At 37.0% G+C, this 20,617-nt stretch overlaps 1 protein-coding gene across 1 annotated transcript; it reads right to left on the bottom strand.

Moving 5' to 3' along the window:
• Positions 1-502: 502 nt before the first annotated feature.
• Positions 503-18,069, bottom strand: LOC149089812 (chymotrypsinogen A-like). Its single transcript, XM_089249005.1, has 9 exons — positions 17,854-18,069; positions 16,279-16,433; positions 12,408-12,648; positions 9,364-9,474; positions 7,523-7,742; positions 7,136-7,259; positions 3,605-3,767; positions 2,466-2,593; positions 503-1,275 (listed from the first exon to the last, which is right to left on the bottom strand). Exons 1-9 carry the CDS (start codon positions 17,903-17,905, stop codon positions 1,090-1,092), a joined length of 1,380 nt encoding a protein of 459 aa, XP_089105131.1. The 5' UTR covers positions 17,906-18,069; the 3' UTR covers positions 503-1,089.
• Between the last annotated feature and the right edge of the window lie 2,548 nt (positions 18,070-20,617).

Raw genomic sequence — 20,617 nt, 5'->3', positions numbered from 1 at the left:
GTGTTTTAAGAAACTTATCTTCAAATTTTAGCAATTGCTGGAATGAATTAATTAATTTTACTTAGAGACCTATAGGAAATCACTTACACGACTAATGAACGCTACTCCTGAACGAATTATCTTCGTCATCAGAGGTATCACTATAATTGAAAATTTCGAAAAAATGTGATTATGAGGTATCACAATCTGATCATACTTAATGGTTATCAATTTCTTGATTTTCGTAAAGAATAATAAAAATTATGAAAAATAAGTACGTGTAGAAATATAACGAACGACATTCTTTGAAACCAATGAATTCTTCTAGGTAAAATGTAGGTTCATCTATAAAACGCGATGAATTTGAACGCGTCTTTTGCACGTAAGGATTGCTTTCCAAGTAATTTACATGATATTTTACTCTTTGAGTTTCAGTCCTGCGCAGGAAGTAACAGTGTTTTCAATGATCTCCACTCTGGTCCTACGTTATTTAAAAAAGTTCAATGCAGAAATCTTATACATTATCACGCTAAAAACAGAATTTATTGTAGTGAACTTTAGCCACAAAGTATGAATCGATATATATATATATATAAACCACATTATTTTTATTTGAATATTTCCATATACAAATTTTATTCTTTTTTCCAAAACGTATGTTACATAGATGTTATCGTTAAAGAATCAAATCCGTGAAAGAATACCTAGTCATGTAGTGACTAATAAAGTCAGTTAAAGCGTACAATTCACTTGTATTCCATCATTTAACTACTGATTTCATAGAATAACTCATTAAAGGGTGGAATTATTATTAATGTGTTATCACACATTTTCACTGATTTTATCAATTATTTCATGACATAGCGAAGGTAGTTTTATGAAATAAGTGAATTATACAAATTTACGGTGATTAACCGACACTGTGATTAATTAATGAATCAATCAATTTACCTTAAAACATGTTGATAAAAGCGGAAAATTAAAAAATAATAATAACAAATCAGTTAGGGCAAATTACTCTTTTGGACAATGACGGTATTGTATGGTTTTTTCCACCACGCATGTTATAGAAGCATTCATTGGTTACATCAACATCAAATTACGACGCAATCAGCTAAAACGTCGGAGCATGTCATTTATCCACGTAATTTTAGCAGAAACTTTATTGTATACGGTCCCTAATCTTGAGACTGTGCACATGCCAGTCAACAAATTCGTGGCTGATCCAAAACTGACGATTCCCATAACTTGCCACTCATTTCCAATCTTACAGCTCAAAGGACCACCGCTGTCACCCTAGAAAGCAAAAAGAGGGGAAAAAAAGCAAATTTTAATAATTGATGTACGTAGGTTGAGATGCACGGGGGAAAAACCTACTTAAAATATAAACTGAGTGGTCACTTTACTATGACCACCGGACATTTTTATGCACAAATGACATTATTTCCTTCTGTAACTTCGGGTATGTAAACGTAATACTCAAACTCTCACTTTGCGAAAAATTAGGAAGATACCGACAATGTTGTGAACAGTAATTTCAGTTATTTGCTGAAAATAGCGGGGATAACGAATTTTCAACAAATTAATAATTTGATTATTATCTGTGAGTTGATTATTTCGAAACTAAGCGCACAATATTAGGCGAATGAATGAATACGCACGTCTGATGCTATATGGGAGAAATGTTTCAGCATAACACATGTTTATTGCTTCAAATGAACAAACTGAAGGCGGTAACAAATGAAAGAAACTAATCAAATCATCCATTTGTTGAAAATCCCTTTTCCTCCAGCTGCTCTCAGCAAGTAACTGAAATCAGTGCTAACTGTACTGCCTACATCTTTCTGAATTTCCATATTATCTGTCTTGAATTTCTACATAAGTTGAACTAGTGGCAATGAAGTTATGAGAAATAAAATTGGTATTTCCTGCTCATGCGTAATTAAAAGTAATTTACTTGAAATGCTCATATATATTTCATCGAATATAAAACTTTCATAATATTCTGAAGATAAATTTTTTGCGACTTTCGTAAAAAGTGTTTCAGAACTTGACATGTTATAAACAAAAGACATGCGACAAAATTTGGAATTTTTCAAACTAAACATTTATATATACTCCTAAATACACTTGCTATTTTCATAAAATACACACAAGAATTGCACAAAGGAAATAAATATGCTGTGAAAGTTACAAAACATCCGCAGCTTTTTATGATAAAAGGTTGATCTAAACCTTTTTTTCCTTCATTTTTCTAATTATTGTCGGTCTCTTATTCAAGACCGAATCGATACTGGAAAGTGTGCGTTCAAGTATTATGTTTACATGCTCGAAACTACAGAAGACGATCAGTGTGACGTCATAGCTCATTTGCTTAAAACGGTCCGGTGATAGTAGTAATTTTATCGTATATATATCGTATATATTTATCGTCGTACTTCAGTTTTTTGAATATGAAAAAAAGAAAAGCAAGAAGCGACCCTCACATGGCAAGCATCTTCCCAACTCCCTTCACTGGTAGCACATATCATTGTAGCATTAGCATAAGTTGGACAGTGTCGTTCATCTCTCGTGTAAACTGTCGCTTGTTTCAGTGCTCTATGAAATCCTGAACCTAAAAAAAATAATATTGTATAAGTTGAGCAAATTCATGTAAAAAAACCACAATTGTCTAAGTTTTTTGGCAGCCAAGTGATTTTGTTTTTTGAATTTTTCCGAAGAAATTAAAAAATATATGTACGAGGCGAAAAAATATACAATCAAATGAGGCAATACGGCGGTTAAATTCCCAACAACCCAAGTTATGCTGCTACCAATCGGTATTGCCATTCGTTTTTTACACTGAAGAGCCAAAAAAACTGGTTCACCAGCCTAATATCGTGTAGGGCCCCCGCGATCCCGCAGAAGTGCCGCAACACGACGTGGCATGGATCCGACTGATGTCTGAAGTAGTGCGGGAGGTAATTGACACCATGAATCCTGCAGGGATGTCCATAAATCCGTAGGAGTAAGAGGGGGTGGAGATCTCTTCTGAACAGCACGTTGCAAGGCATCCCAGATATGTTCAATAATGTTCATGTCTGGGGATTTAGGTGGCCAGAGGAAGTGTCTAAAGTCAGAAGAGTGTTCCTGGAGCCACTTTGTAGCAATTCTGGACGTGTGGGGTGTCGCATTGTCCTGCTGAAATTGTCCAAGTCCGTCGGAATGCACAATGGACATGAATGGGTGCAGGTGATCAGACAGGATGCTTACGTACCTGTCAGAGTCGTATCTAGACGTATCAGGGGTCCCATATCACGCCAACTGCACACGCCCCATACCATCACAGAGCCTCCACCAGCTTGAGCAGTCCCCTGTTGATATGTAGGGTCTATGGATTCATGAGATTGTCTCCATACCCGTACACGTCCATCAGCTCGAAGCAATTGGAACCAAGACTCGTCAGACCAGGCAACGTGTTTCCAGTCCTCAACAGTCCAATGTCGGTGTTGTCGGGCCTAGGCGAGGCGTAAAGCTTTGTGTCGTGCAGTCATCAAGTAATTTTTCTATTTTTGGTCTTCATTCCGTTCTCAAACATGACGATAATGTTAGAGAGAATACAAATTATATAATATATGGTGTTTACCTCTTGTTTCTCCCCATCCAGATGTCACACATTTGGTTCCGAGTGGCATTTCATAACCCAGTGTAGGCAAACATGCAGGTCTCACTGTATCACTGAATTTGACTGGCGCGTTAAGCTTCATGAGGGTTATGTCATTCTCAAAATTTAACTGTTTGCCTCTGATCTGTGGAATACAGGAAAAATGGACAATATATGAAAGATATATACTGGATAGCAAACAGGGGGGTCTGATATTTCACTGGTGAAACGTTAATCAAGACGTTAAGTGTAGTTGCAATTAGAAAAATTTCCAAAGTACTCAGATACGTCATTCCTGTTTCAAGGATAGTTAGTTACTAAAATGAAAAAAATAACTTTTTGAATACTCCCAATGTGCCCCAAAACAAAATTAGAATGTTATCACCCTGTCTCTCCTGATGACAAAAAAAATGATTCTCAGTAATCCAATATCTCAGTGCTGAATATCTCATATTCACTGAGATATTGGAATACAAAAAAGGGGGGAATGGGAAACAGCTCTAAATGCGGAGGACCGTTTTACTCGCAATTAACGGGTACTTAGAAACATTCTTATTGCACTGGGGTAATTTTGTTGGTATCAGGAAAGATAGGGCAGCAATTTATTAATTGGGTTTTCGGGTACACGGAGACTATAAAAAAAGAGTTTTTATTTATTTTAATAACTATACAACCCATTGCTACATGAATAACATATCTGAGTACTGCATATTACTTGGAGACTTTTTCTAATTAGAAGTATACCTCTAGGATCCATGGTTTTCCAGTAAAATGCCATACCCCCTGTTTGCTGTGCTTCTGTATATCGTAAGTATATGTTACTGCCAAACCCGAAAAGCTTCCAATTCACGAAAAGGTTTGGTCAGAGTCTGATTTACAAAAATGATTCGAGCTTTGGCCGGCCAATTCGCGAAGTGTCTGGAGATCCGGGACCAATGTCCGATGTGCTGATATACGACGGTCCGCTAGTTGACACATTCATATTTTTTTTTCCATCGTCAACGTGTAATATATGACTGTATAGTATATAACGTGTGTTGGATTAGTTCCATGCGACGAGAGAGAAATTCGAAAGAAAAAAACTATTTATATAATGGTATAAACATAGTTTTCTTTCTGTCAAATTTTGAAAAAGATATAATTACCGCATCGTGGTTGCGATAGGATTTTGTATGTTGTGTGAATCAATATAAGATTATCACTATAGTGAGAGCTGTGGTTGCTCTCTAAGGTCGTCCATGACTACGGAGGATTCCGTCTCGTCATGTTCGCAGTGAGGGAGTGACCCCCCTAAACCACCTCTGATTAGTGGTGTGATATTATAATTCTTAAAACACAAGCACAAAAATGAATTAATATTGAAACGTGATAATATACGATGGAAGCATGATAATAAATGATATTAAAGATTTAAAAAGAATATCGTTACGGTTGCTGTACATAGTCAACGTGGTGATATATATTTATATATATCCCCCCCCCCCTCTCGAGAAAATACGACATCTTAGCGATGACACCGAATCATGGATTTCGCTTTCGGACTTTGGCCAGAGATCACCAGCTACTTCGCGAACCGGCCAATTTTTTGGTTTGGCAGTAACATTTATATAGTAGAACTTGATTAATTTGAATGTGCTAAATTCGATCTATTACCAACTCCCTTTAAGTTTTCTACCTAATTTAATGTTAAAATTTCTTGTTTTATTTCAGTGTTTTTTCGAATGTTTTGGATAATTCGAAGTTGGTGGAAAAAATCATGATTTCTGTATGAACGGAATTCGTTTGGAAAAATCCTAAGAATTTCAGATTTTGCTTTTCTCGACCAAATCTTTTTAAAATAAATAAAAGTTTAAATATTCTGTTTTTCTCTTTACTGATAATTTAATGCCTATTTCAAAGTTGTTCAGCTTGTGTGCATCGAGAATGTTCACCACTTGATATCGATTATGTTGTTCAATCTACGGATCAAGTTGTAACATTCAATATCTGATCTTTTTTGTCGTCAAGTATAAGGAAAGTATCGGTAACAGCTTTGGTATAAGGGACACGCCAAATTGGCGACTTTTCTTCCGGCGATAAGTTGCCATCGTTGGCGCGCTCTGGTTTGTTGTTGTTCTGCTGGGTTGTCGTTGTTCCAGAATGTTCGTTGAATTCTGCCAGTCGGTGGCGCTGACTGTTGTTTTTCCGTGTTCTTAGCGTCCTAGCGCGTCTTTCAAACGGGTTTTACTGCCATTTTGAAACTGGTTTTCTCTTTTTCTCATTCTATCCTCTCTTTTTTTCTTCCAAATGACGTCACTTAATAGCCGCGGCGTTTTGAAAAACCGTTGGGATAGTTCTTCATATTTTCTCTTCCTTCCGTATATATGTTGTAGTGTGTGCCGGATTAATTGGAATTATTTTGGACATCTTTTCCCTCAGGTTGTACCTTTAATATTTTCCAATATTTATTCTTTTCTACATGCAGGATGCCCCTGCATCCTTTTTATTTTATTTATTTATTTATTTTATACCGTTGATTATTTAAAAGAACCTGGTTTCTCGGAAAGAGAGTCCGGGTTTTTTATTTATAATAAATAGAATATTTTTATTTATACAACATGCAGGACCGTTGATTATTTATAAGAACCCGGATTCTCGGAAAGAGTCCGGGTTTTAATTTATAATACATAGAATATTTTCATTTATACAGCAGGATCGTTATTTATTCACAACGGTCCGGGTTTTATTTAAACCCTGATTTCATTTTTTTTTATCCAGTTTTATTTTTTAAATACTCCACAGCTTATTTTTGTTTATGCCATTTGTTTTTACTGTTTTCTATGCTTTTTTTTCTGGCGCACGTAGTGTCTGGCGGCTTTTTCTCGGGCCGTCTGACATATTTGGCGCCGGGAAAAAAAAGTCGCCGAAAATCGCCAACCTGTCCCTTATACCAAAGCTGTTCCATTTTTTTAATACGTTAATTAAAGTATATGTCCTCGATAGTTTAAGAACGATAAACAAAATCTGGGAAATAGTTTCGTAACCAGTGATCATGAACTGTTTCCTTAAATCGGGCATCGGACATGGTCAAGAAATTCTGCAGTGATACTGAAGCCAGAACAGGGGAATAATGTGGCAGCTGAAATTAATTATTTTAATTATAAATTATTAAAATTTTCGAAGCAGTTTCATAACCGATGATGAAATTTTAATACTTGATAATTATTATCCTTTGTCAATGTTGATGATTAATTTACAATTCGCCGTCGTTTCGCTGATCTAGGGTGGGTTAACTTGATAATTCGGACTTTTTCAGCGACTTTGCACTTAGAATTAACCAAGTTCGACTGTTATACAGTAGAACCTCTCAATAACTTCGACCCTCGGGACCGAAATATTTTCTGCCAGTTAACGTAATTAAAAAAAATCGTGCCTTAGCAGGTGTCTACTAAAAGGGAATGTCTGTTATGGGAGGTCCCACTGTATCTAGCATAACAACTATAACTGTAACTTGTGTGGAAGTTAGAAACTCACCTCGTTCCCAGTATATCCCGGGTAAGCGACTATCAATTCCACGTTCCTCACTTGTTCACCCGGATCTCTCTTATATCTGTGGTGATTTCCAACGATTATCTTCCAGTCCTTAGGGCGATCTCCTCTGAAACGCAATTTTCTTGACATTTATTTTACGCACACTTTTTGTGTTTCATTAAACGTGACAAAATAAAAATTAAAAAAAGAATCGACCATTTTCAAATGATTTCTAATACCATAATGGTGCAGTCATAAAGATTAGTCATTTTTGAAACACAATCGAGGAAGAAAATTCGATCAAATGAATGTATTTAAATTTCTGGATTGGAGATGAAAAAGGAATTGAGGAAAATAGAAAGAAAAAACGTGAAACTCATCAAAACTCACCCTCTAAGGCAGTGCATGGCGGTCATCACCCACTGCGCGTTTATCAGCGTCCCGCCACATTGGTGACCATTCGGGTAATAATTCACCCACTGAAGGTCTACTTGCCATGGCCAGCTACCGGGCCTGGCCTCAATACCACCAACAATACGATCCATGGATATAGGAGATTCCAGGGGTAGTATGCGACCGTGGCCACATGGAATTTGTGGAATCGGGAGATCTAAACGCAAGGTGAAAAAAACAATTGGTTAGATGACGACATTTGTGAGACAAAGGAAAGGCGTTCCAAAATTTACAAAAGCACATACAGGATGCATAAAACGTAGGTTTTCAACTGGTGTTCCGCGGAAGCCATTTTTGGGTTCCGCAGGGTCACACCCCAAGAAAACCCTAAAAAATCGTGAACCCCGCAGAGCTTTCAAAGAACACCTTCTTGTTACTAATATAACTCTCAAAACTGTTGTTTATTTTACATAATTTTAACGAGATGGTGTCTTACATATATCAGACCACCCCCCCCCCTCTTGGACAACTCACCGACTTAGGAAATAATAACGTGACATTTTTGTTCCACTTCGAATTCTCGAACCAGAAGTCTCAGAAGTTTACGAATGTGGTATTTTCCATTTCGTGAGAAAATTATAAATTGTAAAAGCGATGCTTTATGGGAAATTTTCTATGCACTAGTAATAGAGTGAGGATTATTGAATAGCAGAATCACGCGTTTACTTTACGGGGCATCCATGGCCAGCTTACGCATGAGTCTAACCTGGTCACGGCAACCTTATTTGCATAGAGGCTTCTCCGATAAGATATGACACAATGATTTATAACAATAAATGTGTAAATTAAGACGTTGTGCCCAAGCCCTCTTCTTATTTTGCCTTGGGACTATGAGATGAAAGTAGGGGCTCAATGTTTTTTAGATAAATGTCCAAAAATTTATTTGATTTCCGTGGAAGAGCCTAATTATTATCAAGGGTTCTGCGAGAAGTTTTACGTTGAAAATCTCCAAGATATTTGGAATTGGAAATCTCCAAATTCTTCAAGATATGGTCTCAATACTTACAGTTCCCCCTTCCAGCGATCCATCATCGATACACTCCGTCTGACAATTGTAAACGTTTCATCATTATCATCATCTTTTTCTCGCCATCATCACACCACGTGTTACCACGATCCGTGTAACCACGTGTTTTTATTTTAGCGAGAGTGACCTGCGCTATAACAGATTTTTCACTTTCATTTCATTTTCCACTGACGAAAAGGCTACAGTAGCTCCGAAACATCTGTCTGTGGCGTCCAATTCCGTATATTTTTAGCTAACATCATTGGATTTTTTTGCGTTCTGCATTGCTAAAAATATAATTCCATTATGACTTTATAATGGTTTGCCATTTCTTTAATGTTGCAAAACTAGTCGTAATCACGGAAATAATATTAATAGGTTCTTTAAATACTGCAACAATTCTGAACGAAAATCATTTATCCTTCGGAGAACCCGTGATTATTTTGGCACCAGCCCAATCCTCTGGTAAAGGTATCCTTTGAGTTTAGGTACCTAGGTAGCCATCCTTTAACGTAAACATGTGCAAAATACCTGAGCTTTCAGCCTTATCGATGTCATAGGAACTACAAAAAAATGCAGGTAGTTTGAAATTTCAATAAAAAACTATAAAAAATATTAAATAATAAATTACGGGAAGAAAAAACCGGACAAACAAGTGTCCTAAAAGCATTTTTCGGGACAGTGAATTTATTGTTAATCTGGGACTGTCCCTGGGAACTAGGACATCTGGCCGCTCTATTTTTATCTAATACCATCAGCATTATACACTCACTGCATTTCTCTTCATCAGTTCCATCTAAACAATCGTCTTCTCCGTCGCACTTTTGCCTCGGACTGTAACAGTTGTTGTTTCTGCACTTGTGGTAACCTCGGGGACAAAGATCTATATAAACAGAAGAATATTATATGTTTTTTGCTGAAATGTTTGCTAAAATTATGCAATAGACCCATATTATAAACAATGATTACTTAATCCTCCTTGTCACATTTCACTGGCGAGCCGTTGATTAGATCTCCGATACATCATTTATATTGCAAGGGGTTGTATAGCTATAAGGCAATAATAATAACAATAAACGCTTTTCATATGGCCTGTGCTAAAAAAAAAAAAATAGGAAGTTGTTGTCCTATCTCTCCTGATTCCAACAAAAACCTCCAACGTTTCTAAGTGCAACATTCACTGAGATGTTAGAATTTAAGAAGCGCAAGAGGTAGTTAGGTGAGAACAACATAAATCAGGGAAAGAAACGTTGTTCGTTACTTTTCATGGTGTTTTTTCCGCGATTTTCTGACTGAAAACACCAAACATGGACCCCGGTCTGTCCCTTGTGGGATATAAGCACGCTACCTTGCGGCTGGGCCATGCTGGAAAAAAAAGAAAAGAAAACAAGCCCCGCCAGCCATCAAGACCACGGGCCGACCTCCGATCCACGCAAAGAACTACAAACACTAACACCAACTCGCCGGCAGGCATCCCCGGCCCGTAAGCTACAGGACCCAATCCCGCCGAGGCCCCCATCGCCTCCGAATCACGGCAATCACACACCCCCAAAGGCCCCGGAAACCCCCACCAAGGAGCCCGGGCGGATCAGCCGCAAGAGACCAACGAAAACATTCCGAGCCACCCGCCTTCATCACTGTGTTCTGTCCCCAACCATCAGCCATTCTGCAAGACCAACTTCTCTCATCTTGTCTTCTGTTGGAAGGGTTTTTTCATAGGTCCGAATCTCTGAAAATAGAACATGAAAAACAGGATACGTGTACAAATTCAGGTCCAATGAACTATAAATATGCTAGTGGGAATTATCGATATTGATCAATTGCTGGTATTAATAATATCACAAGACTGAAGGAGCCGGGGGACTTTCCATTGCCAGTTAGAGACATATTTAGATATGGATATTATAGACCTAATGACGAGATCACACAAGTCCGGAGAAAGTACAAAGTTCACTTGAACATACAAGGTTTAGTTGCGCACTAGTGGATTCACCGGCGATATACATTCGAATACATGAATATATTGATGAAAAACAATAATTATGGCGTTTCGTATAGCAGTTGAGAAAGTATATATAATGTGATTATAAGCAGGTGTCCAAGTGCAACGTCAGAATTTTTATAACAGATGGGCTCTGGGAATGATCTAGACAAAAAGCGATGCCACGAAACGTAAGATATATAGCGTACATACATGATGATACGATTTTCTGACTGAATTATCTCATTTTTGAACGATTTTTCCGCGATATTATCATTTTTGATTAAATATGTATGCGAACATTGCACTCCGGGACGTGAACGGTTTTTTTCCCTCCGTCTCAGAAGTGATAGAACAACAATATTCTAATCGGTTCTGGAGGACAGGGTGTCCGTGTAAAATGGTTTTTTTTATTTTATTTTGCTAACTGCACAATCTTTTGCAAAATCAATGCCATATCTGTCTGAATTCTACACGTTATTTTGATACTTTTTTCAAATTGGAATTATGCCTCTAGGATTGCCAGTAAATTGCGGCAAGAGAAAATAATTAATCACCCTGTTTATATATATCCAGGCAGAAATTGTTTTTAAAGAAATAACTATTAGATGCAATAAATTAATGGTGATCATAACAAACCAATATCAGCGCTCAAGGCGGCTGATATATAGCATGATATATATTCCCAGATTATTAAATATTAATTACTAATTCCAAGATTATTACATAAAGTTCCCGTGTACTTTAGTAGTTTTTTTTTTTCAAAAACTGATCATCCAAATACAGCCAAATTTTTAGGACAACGTAATGAGACCACGGAAGAAAGATTTATGACATAAAACAAAAATGTTCAATTTTCGAACACCAAGTGAGAAGTTGGAGCTTTTTTTTATTGCATTTTACTTTTTCCCATGGTCCATATAGCGTATGTACCAAGTTTCATTGGGATATATCTACCAGAACGTGTGCTACAAAGGTGTGAGTAGTTTCAGTGTACTGACCCTGCTCAGACCAATATAGCACCCGTCACATACACAGTCTACTCCGACCTACTGTAGCGCTCGTTCTGATGAACGTATTTCATTAAAACTTGGTATATACGCTGTATGGACCATTAATGGCCTTGGTATAACGTTTTACGGTAAATATAGAAAGCAATAGAAAAAAGCTCCACTTTTTCACCTCGTGGTCGAAAATTTATGTTTATTTTTTTTAAATTTCATAAATCTCTTTCCGATGGTCTCATTAAGTTATCCTAAAAATTTGGCTGTATCCGGACAAGCATTTTGTGACAAAAACTGCTCAGAGTACGAAAAGTTTAGTTATAATCACTTTGTATATAGTATATGCAATATAAATGCAATATACCGATCCATAGCATATGAGGAGTTTTACTTATGGAAGTGTAACCTATATAAGTACTTTCATCTGGTTGGACCACTCACCACAACTTAAATGTCGCTCTAAATGTGGAGTTCCGAACAAGGAATCCGTTGCTAATTATCGTTATATTATAATTATTTTAGGGAGATTATAGCTTTCTTATTCAGTGCATTTAAATGACCCTTGATATTATTACAAAGATTTTAATTTTTGATGTGTTTAAAAAAAATAATATTTTCCTTTTTGTTATTTGTGTGACACGCAGAAAAGATTTTAAAAATTAAAACTCAGATTTTAAATTAATTCCAACTCTAATATAAGTAAAAGGATGTTGGAAATTGTTATTTTGTCTCAAACAAATTTCTTTAATGACATGCTACGTGTACTGATATGACATAACCTACGAACTAAAATCTAATTATTTAGAATGCTAAAGATCTAATTATTTATACCCTCTGGTCTAAGAGCCTCGTAAACGGCACGAAAACCTCTATTTCCAATATATTGAAGAGTCCTAAAACGTAGGATCATGCCGTTCTTAGAAGAGACGATGGGGAAATCTGGTGGTTCCTGTCCACAGTAAACACCCAAATCCTCGCCTTTTTCACCTGAACCATCTTCAACAAACACCTTGTCTTTGATGCAACGTCCTGCCGCTTGAAAACTCATTTCTTTGAAAGTCAACTTCACAACCTGCAGATGGGAATAAATATGCGAATATTTGAGTTAAAATGTAATCCTTTGTTTTTTGCAAACACAATAACGAAGAACTTGACTGTGAAGCAAATTGAACTGGATATCCTATACCAATTTCTTTAATAAATTTTCACAAAGACTGATAAGGAATTCAAGGTTTTTCTCTTACTACTTACCTATTTTATCGTTTATTTTAATCTGAATTCATTTAGTTATACACTGCTCAAAACAATTAGGGGAGCACATGGTTATAACAAAATTACGCAAAGATGTATACCGATAAGTAACATAAAATGAATCATCCATAATTTAAAGCCTAGCAGGAAACGGAAGAAAACTTCATGTGCAAATCATTCATGACGGCATCAAAGACCAGAAAAAGGAGATAAGGGCAGAAATCGGGATGTTGCAGAAACGTCTGTTTTACTGCCGTAACTGTGAAATTCGATTGCGCAGTATTTTTTTTGAGACAAGGTGACTTGAGAATGTCTCAACAACCTGATTTACTGGCATCCATGGCATGGCGTGTTATAGGCAGACTGGAGTCCGGGCAAACACAACGTAGTGTCGCGGACGCTGCTGGAGTCGCCAGAAGTGTTGTTGCAAGGCTGTGGAATCGATTCCAAGAAACAAGAAATGTTAGACGTTGACCAGGGCAAGGTCAGCCACGCGCCACTACAGCAACTGATGACCGGTATGTACGGTTAACAGCCCGTCGAAACAGAACAGAGAATGCTACGCAGCTGCAAAGACGGTTGCTCTTGACAACAGGACGAAGGGTGTCCAGCCAAACAGTATGTAATCGGCTTCATGAGGGAGGGCTCTATGCACGTAGGCCAATGGTCTGCATTCCGTTGACCCCACGCCACCGTGCGGCCCGAAGAAGATGGGCTGCTGAACATCGAGATTGGGAGCAACATGATTGGAGCCAAGTGCTGTTTACAGACGAATCCCGATTCAGTCTGGAGTGTGACACCCGACGTGTTCTGGTATGGAGGGACAGGGGCACTCGAAATAACCCCGCATTCGTTCGTGAAAGGTCACAATACAGACGAGCTGGTTGGATGGTATGAGGTGGAATCAGCATAGGCGGACGTACGGACCTGCATATCATTCGGAATGGCACTCTGACGGCCCGAAGGTATGCAGACGAGATACTGCGACCTCATGTCATCCCTTATGCTGGAGCCATTGGAGATTCATTTGTTTTCCAGGATGATAATGCCCGACCGCATAGAGGTCGTCTGGTGGAGAACATGCTTGAAGCTGAAACAATACAGCGTATGGAATGGCCAGCGTGTTCTCCTGACCTGAATCCGGACGATGCATTGTCCGCCTGTTACTGTCCGAGACTTGCAGATTGCACTTCTTGAGGAGTGGAACAGTATTCCCCAAAGTCTGATCGATAACCTCATCGCATCCATGGCAAACAGGTGTGTAGCAGTCTTAGCTGTTCGAGGAGACCACACCCCCCTATTAAAACTCATGCATCATGTCTAAACAGTACTTTTTTTATCGTTTACATGTAAATCATCTTTTCACGTTTTTTCCATATTTTCAAAGAATTAAAGCTTAATTCCAAATTTTTTTACGTCTTATTTCTGTATTGCGCATTAATACGCGTGTACTATCCATTGTATGCCAATTCGTGGCTGTCTCGCACGGTTTTCTTCACTTTTTTGCTTGCTCCCCTAATTGTTTTGAGCAGTTTAGAAAGGCAGACAGCAAAAAAAAAAAAAAAAAAAATTCATAACATCTTAATTTGATCGGTTTTTTTACCTGAGTTTACACCATCCATCAACTGCTTCGACAAGGGAACGACAGCATCGATTGGTAAAGGATAATTCTAGGTTGTGGTGTCGCAGTGAGATTTCCTTCAATTGGGACCGTAATAAATGGATTGGCTTACCTCTGGGGAGGGGGGGGGGGAGGTCGTGAATTCTAACACATTTGATACGTTTAAAAAGAATTGCAATAGGCATAGTGGGATTAATCGAGAAGTTATCCATATACTTACATAAGGCAACCATAATCTTTTTTTATGGGCAGTGTGCTATATATTATTAAGTGATCATATTCTTTTGGTGATACAGTCGACGGTCGATATAACGACATCCTTCGTCCCGTCAAAAACGGACGTTATATGGCAAGGGTCGTTATATCGAAAGTAAAACAAATAAATAGTTGTTCTAGAAAACATTTAGGACTTTTCCTACCAGTCTTTGTAATGAAATGGTCACTATAATGTGGGGTCGTTATAACGAGCTTCGACTGGATGTGCTTTTATATTGGCTTGCTGTATTCTGGACTAGATATCCTTATTTTTTTGGAGATAATTTTTTCAGTCCTCAACGGGCAATTTGCGTGTTGTGGCGTTTGTATTTGTATTGATATTGAGTTAACAAACTTTTGTTGTGGAATAAATTAAGGCTAGAACGACTAGAATTTCGAACTGTCCCGAACAACGTAAAGCGGTCATTTGGACCGCAATAGCAAAAATTTAACACAAACGTTTCCTTTACCGAAACTGCTTGAAGCAGTATATATTCAGTCTCTACGACTTATTTTTGTTAAAGGAAGCTCCTGTTTGTATACCACATTTGGTGTTTTTCCTTTTTGGAATTTCGGGATGCTTTTTATAACAAACACTAATCTTGGGTTTTATTGAGTTTTTACCGTCCTTCTTTCAGCTCTTGTGATTTGCCGTTTCATTTCATTCGGCAACCCACTGAAAAGGATTGAATTATAATACGGTGGAAAATTTCATGAAGAGAATTGCATTTGTGCAGAATAGCAAAGCGTAAATAGCTGTCATATCCAGAACATTGAATAGGCTAATATTAGGATTGGTCCAAGTAATTAATTAATCGTGTCGGTTATTCGATCAATTATTGTAATTGCAGTGGGAAATTGCAGTTGAGTTATTCGACTCGATCTATTCGGTCAAAATTCGATTAAAATTTTCATTGGGTGGGGGGGCTGTGGTTCCTAAGATATTTGGCTGGAGCCTGAATTTTATTTGTCAAGCCCGATAAAGAGTTTAATTTCTGCGAAAATAATCGCCATTTTTAATCGGGTTGTTATTCTATAAATATATGACATCCATATTTGTTATGATCATCTTTTTCTCAGCCACCTCATTGGGCATTCTGCCAGTTGTGGGCTTGTATTTGTATTAAATAGTTTCAAGCGGGCGCGACCTTTATTTCTTAATCTATTTTTATATTTATTAATATCATTCAGTGAATAGATGCGTGAAATGAATAGAATATATTTTTAACATCAATTGATATTATATAGCTACCAGCACAACGTTTGCTTTAAATGAATAGCATTTGAACATTTTTGATTAACCAGTTAAAAAATTTAATCGATTTAACGCCCTGTGTCCAAACGTTTACTAGCACAAAGTATAGTTTGTGTAGAACTTGTTTGTTCATCACCTGCATCCCTTTCCTGAGCAATATCCTACATTGTGTCTGTAACTATTATCCTCCCACAGACGGCGATGTTGTTCATTTTATGAAACATTGAATTCCATCACCTGTATTTGGTGATTTCGCACCGGAATCGATCAAAATGATGGGGGTCAGTCGTTTCAGTGGTAAATTTAATGCGACAACTTACGTGTCCTACTGGTGCTTTTATTACGTAAACACAATAGACGTGTACTGGATATCCGCCTTCATCGAATCCGGGCGATTTGATTTCCCCTTTCGGATAACTCACTGCATCGATGATGTACGGGAAATTATCCTGATACATGCAGCCTGTCAAATTCACTAAATTAATGAAAGGAAAAAAGAAAACGATTTGAGAAAATCAAAGAGATCAATAAATGTACATTCATTGAGTTCAATTAATGAACCAGAAAAATGAGTTAACTGTTCAAGCTATATATATACAGGGTGTCCTGCAAGTCCTGTTTCTGATCAACCGTTCGTTCTAGTGTAATGGTTGCAGTTTAAAAATGCTCAAATTTAGTTTAGGTATCAAATGGTATCAGTTTTGAGAGTGAAAACATAGTGTGTCATGGAATATGAAATCGGAATTTTGTACGATCCCTCGTCCTCTAACTTCAGATTAAGACGTTGTTGCTCTGTCTTTTCTGAGCCAAACAAAAAAAAAATTCGATTGGAATATTCGCTAAGATATTTTAGTTCAAAAATCGAAGAAAAGTTTGGAAAGAACAGTATAAATGAACAGATGTTTTGTCTGTTAATTTACGTTGCTCTTTTCTAGCTGTTCTCAGATTTTTGAAGTCAGATATCTCAGCAAATATTTCTCTTAGAAACATGGAAATATTTTATTTGGGTTCCTGAACGACAGGGCGACAGCTATCTAATCGGATGCTGGAGGACAGGGCGGTCGCATACAATTTAGATTTTTTTTTATATTTTAAAACAAAGTTTATTTTCACTCTTGAAACTGGTACAGGGTGATTTCTGAATACATTTTGAACATTTGTTAAAGTTGAAACCATACTTCTACGAAGAACGGTTGATGAGTTAAAGTCTGAATTAGGAATTACAGGACACACAGCATAAACGGTTTTGTCTAGTTATTGCTCAAGCTTGTTACTGGTCTATGGGCTCATTATGTACGGTTGGGCTTTCTATGATTTATGCCTCCTATTTTCCATTCCCATAGCATTGCAAACATTATTTATTGTGTAGTGTTATATTCAAGCCCCACTTTCATTTCAATTACAAAAATCAAATCTAAACAATATTTTTATTTTATTTTCAACATTAATAAATAGAGCTGTAGCAAAAACTACCAATTATTCATTCATTATACCAGGGGTTCCTAAACAGAGATGCAAGCATCATTTGAGATCAATCGAGAGATTGCACGGGATCCATCAGCTTGAATGAAAAACAATTAACTTGTTTTTTTTTATATTGGTTTAATATACTGAATATCAGTTTAAAAATGGGTCTGTGAATCGCATGTTGCTGCCTCAGAGGGTCCTCGGAAAACAAACGATTACGACCCTTTGATCCGAAACAGTTGCAAATAAAACAACATGCTATTACGTAGGATTATGTTAAAAAAATTTGTGGGAAGTAGAAAATATAATGAATGAATTTTTTTTATGATGTAATTGAATTTCTCTACTGAAAAATACCAAGGATTTCCTGTATGAAAAACCGTTCAACCAAATGGTCATTAGTCACAAAAAAAATATTATCAACTAACCTGCTGATATGCCCTGGCATAATGCAGTGAAAATAGCAAAAACCGCTAGCATTATATCGTTATCCGTGTCTCAATATATTTCGGTATAAGAATTCATTCGTACGTAGAAAACACCGAAACAGGAGTCATACGGTATCGTGAAGCTTTCAGAAAGTAACTTTTGAGATTCCAGCTGAGGAATATTGTTCTAATTATGTTGTCACACTGGGGATATGTGGGAAATGGTACATGTGGTTTCTTTGATTAGTCACGAATATCTTTCTATTATCAGAGGGCACTCTGTTATCTATCCTGACGTGAAGAGAGGGTGTGTCCATTTCTTCCACGTCTTTTATCATTTAAATGCCACACATTTTTACACTTTTCATCTTCTAGAAGATAGATTTTTTGGATAAAGAAAAGAACATTCTATATTCGATTTGCACACTTTGGATCTCTTTCAATTTGCGGCAATAATAGTATGCTCAAGATTTTTTTCTTTTACTATTGGATCCTCTTCAGCGATTCCAAACTTCGAGGCGCAAATGTGATCCGATCTCCCCGTTGAAAAGTCTCATCACACAGAGCAACAGTTCAACAGTGGTACAAATATCCAATCATTACTAGAGCTCAGAAAACGGTGTGGGCACTAGAAACGGTCGAAACAAACAGGCACAAAAAGAAACTAAAATGCACGAGAAAAGTACATTTAGCATAACTGGAAAAATGGAAAAACGTAAAAGCTATTATATAACGGGTTTAAATAGGCTAATTTTGACAGCACTCACTGAATCTGCTATTTCAATAATAGATTATAATAACTACATTGCTGACTAAGTTGATGTTATTGTGCCAAAGAAAGTGTTTGTGAACTTCCAAGGTTAGTTCGGAGTTCGATTCAATCTAATACTTATTATTAAATTTTCTGACATGCAACATAATGCTATGCTGGATCAAATTTAAGAATAATTACATAATAACAACAGCGTTTAAAAACATTTCCATAATGACACATTGCCGCTGTGGTGGTCGAGTGGTTATAGTGACGGACTCGCGATGCGAGGATCCGGGTTCGAACCCCACAGTGGTGGTCGGCTGAAGTTGGTTTTCTGTGGTTCCCAACTTCAAGGCGCAAATGCGAGCCGATCTCCCCGTTAAAAAGTCTCGCCACAGAGAGCAACAGTCCTACAACGATAAATCATTCAATCATAACACTTCACTCATAGTTTGAAAAACTGGTGGCAGATGGCAGCACTACACATAACAAGCATTACAGAGAAACAAAAAAAAACTTCACGTCAGGTTTCACTACACGTACACGCACATTCCCGCATGTACCGATTCGTTGGGGGTTCCGCGGGGGGTTGTGGGCGGGGTGCATGTGTGGTGTAGCAGTAGTAGGTAGGGCTCGTAGGTAGGGTAAAAAAGGGTTCGGGATCCATGATGCTCTTAAGTCAGCCACCTCGTTGGGCAATTTGCCTGTTGTGGCGTTGTATTTGTATAATGACGTTGTCCTCAATTTTTTTTAAATTTTAAGCTTTGTTTTCGGTTTTCATCGATTGGAAAAAAAATATCTCTCGAATGCTGGAGATGATCTTTCCATACTAAAAACCGCTTGCTATAGTTATTTGAAATGCATTTTAATTTCAGGGTGAAAAAAAAAGCATGGACTCTATTGCTACAGCCCCAGTTGTAGTCATGCCGTTAACTGATGGGCCATTCGGGCAGCCATCGGTCAGCTATTTCTGTGGATATGAAGTTCGTTTCCATTGAGCACAGGAAAATATTGATTTTTCTATTTTAATTATAAATTAATAAATATCCGAAAACGAACGAATTCAAAACGTATTAAATACTGTGAAATTCCAGTACATTGAAATGGGCGTAAAGTAGTAATGGTTTTTAGTGTCTCTGGCTCACTAAGGCAGGAAAAACAGAGTATTAACTGATATTTCACTGTATCCTGCTATTTCATGACTGGGCACTTATCAAAACGATGAATTATTTTGTAAATTATCGATAAATTGCTTTCTCCGAAGAAAAAAAAGTAGAAAGATAAATAAAATATTTTTTCCCAAAATTTATACGTATAAAATTAGCAAATTATATTTTAAAGTCAAAGATAGATGGCGCTAAAAACCGAAACTAATTTATTTTGGTACGCTTAAAATCGAAACTTAAATTGTCTCAAAAGGGAATAAAATTTGTCCACTACACAAAAAATATAAAAATGCATTAATCGATATTTGACTACATCAAATTTCGCCATAATTGAGCTCAATTCTAACATATTTTGTGAAATAATGACTTTTAATATAAAATTTCTCAAAAAAAGAAACAAAAATATTTTCATTATTTGCAACTGTTCAAAACTTAGTCTTAAATCAACAACAAAGAACGCCAGTAAAAACATTTCTTCTCTAGCATACGCATTTCTGATCGGCCCTCTAACGTCTTCAACAAATTGCACATAATTTTTGCATATAACTGCTGATTACTGAGGACACGTAAATTTCGAATTTATGAAATAGATGCGAGAAATTCGAAAATTTGTGAGTTTTGACGAATGAATGAGACATGACAAAATAAACTTTGATTTTTTTACTATTTCTCTGCGAAAATATCGATGGTTTAATTTCTTAACAACAAAAGTTTGACATAATTTTGCTCAGTACTGGATTTTAGTTTTTTGCTCAGTACTTTGCCTCACGTCCCATTATTTGCTTAAAGGCCAATATATTCTCTGGCATATACTATATCACCTTGTTGCATGCTGTTGTTTTGC

Source organism: Pholcus phalangioides, unplaced genomic scaffold, assembly GCF_987345545.1.
Source record: "Pholcus phalangioides strain wild (caught in Gottingen) unplaced genomic scaffold, Ppha-v1.0 ptg000001l_1, whole genome shotgun sequence".
NCBI classification, from domain to species: domain Eukaryota; kingdom Metazoa; phylum Arthropoda; class Arachnida; order Araneae; family Pholcidae; genus Pholcus; species Pholcus phalangioides.
This window is presented reverse-complemented; position numbering and strand designations above follow the sequence as displayed.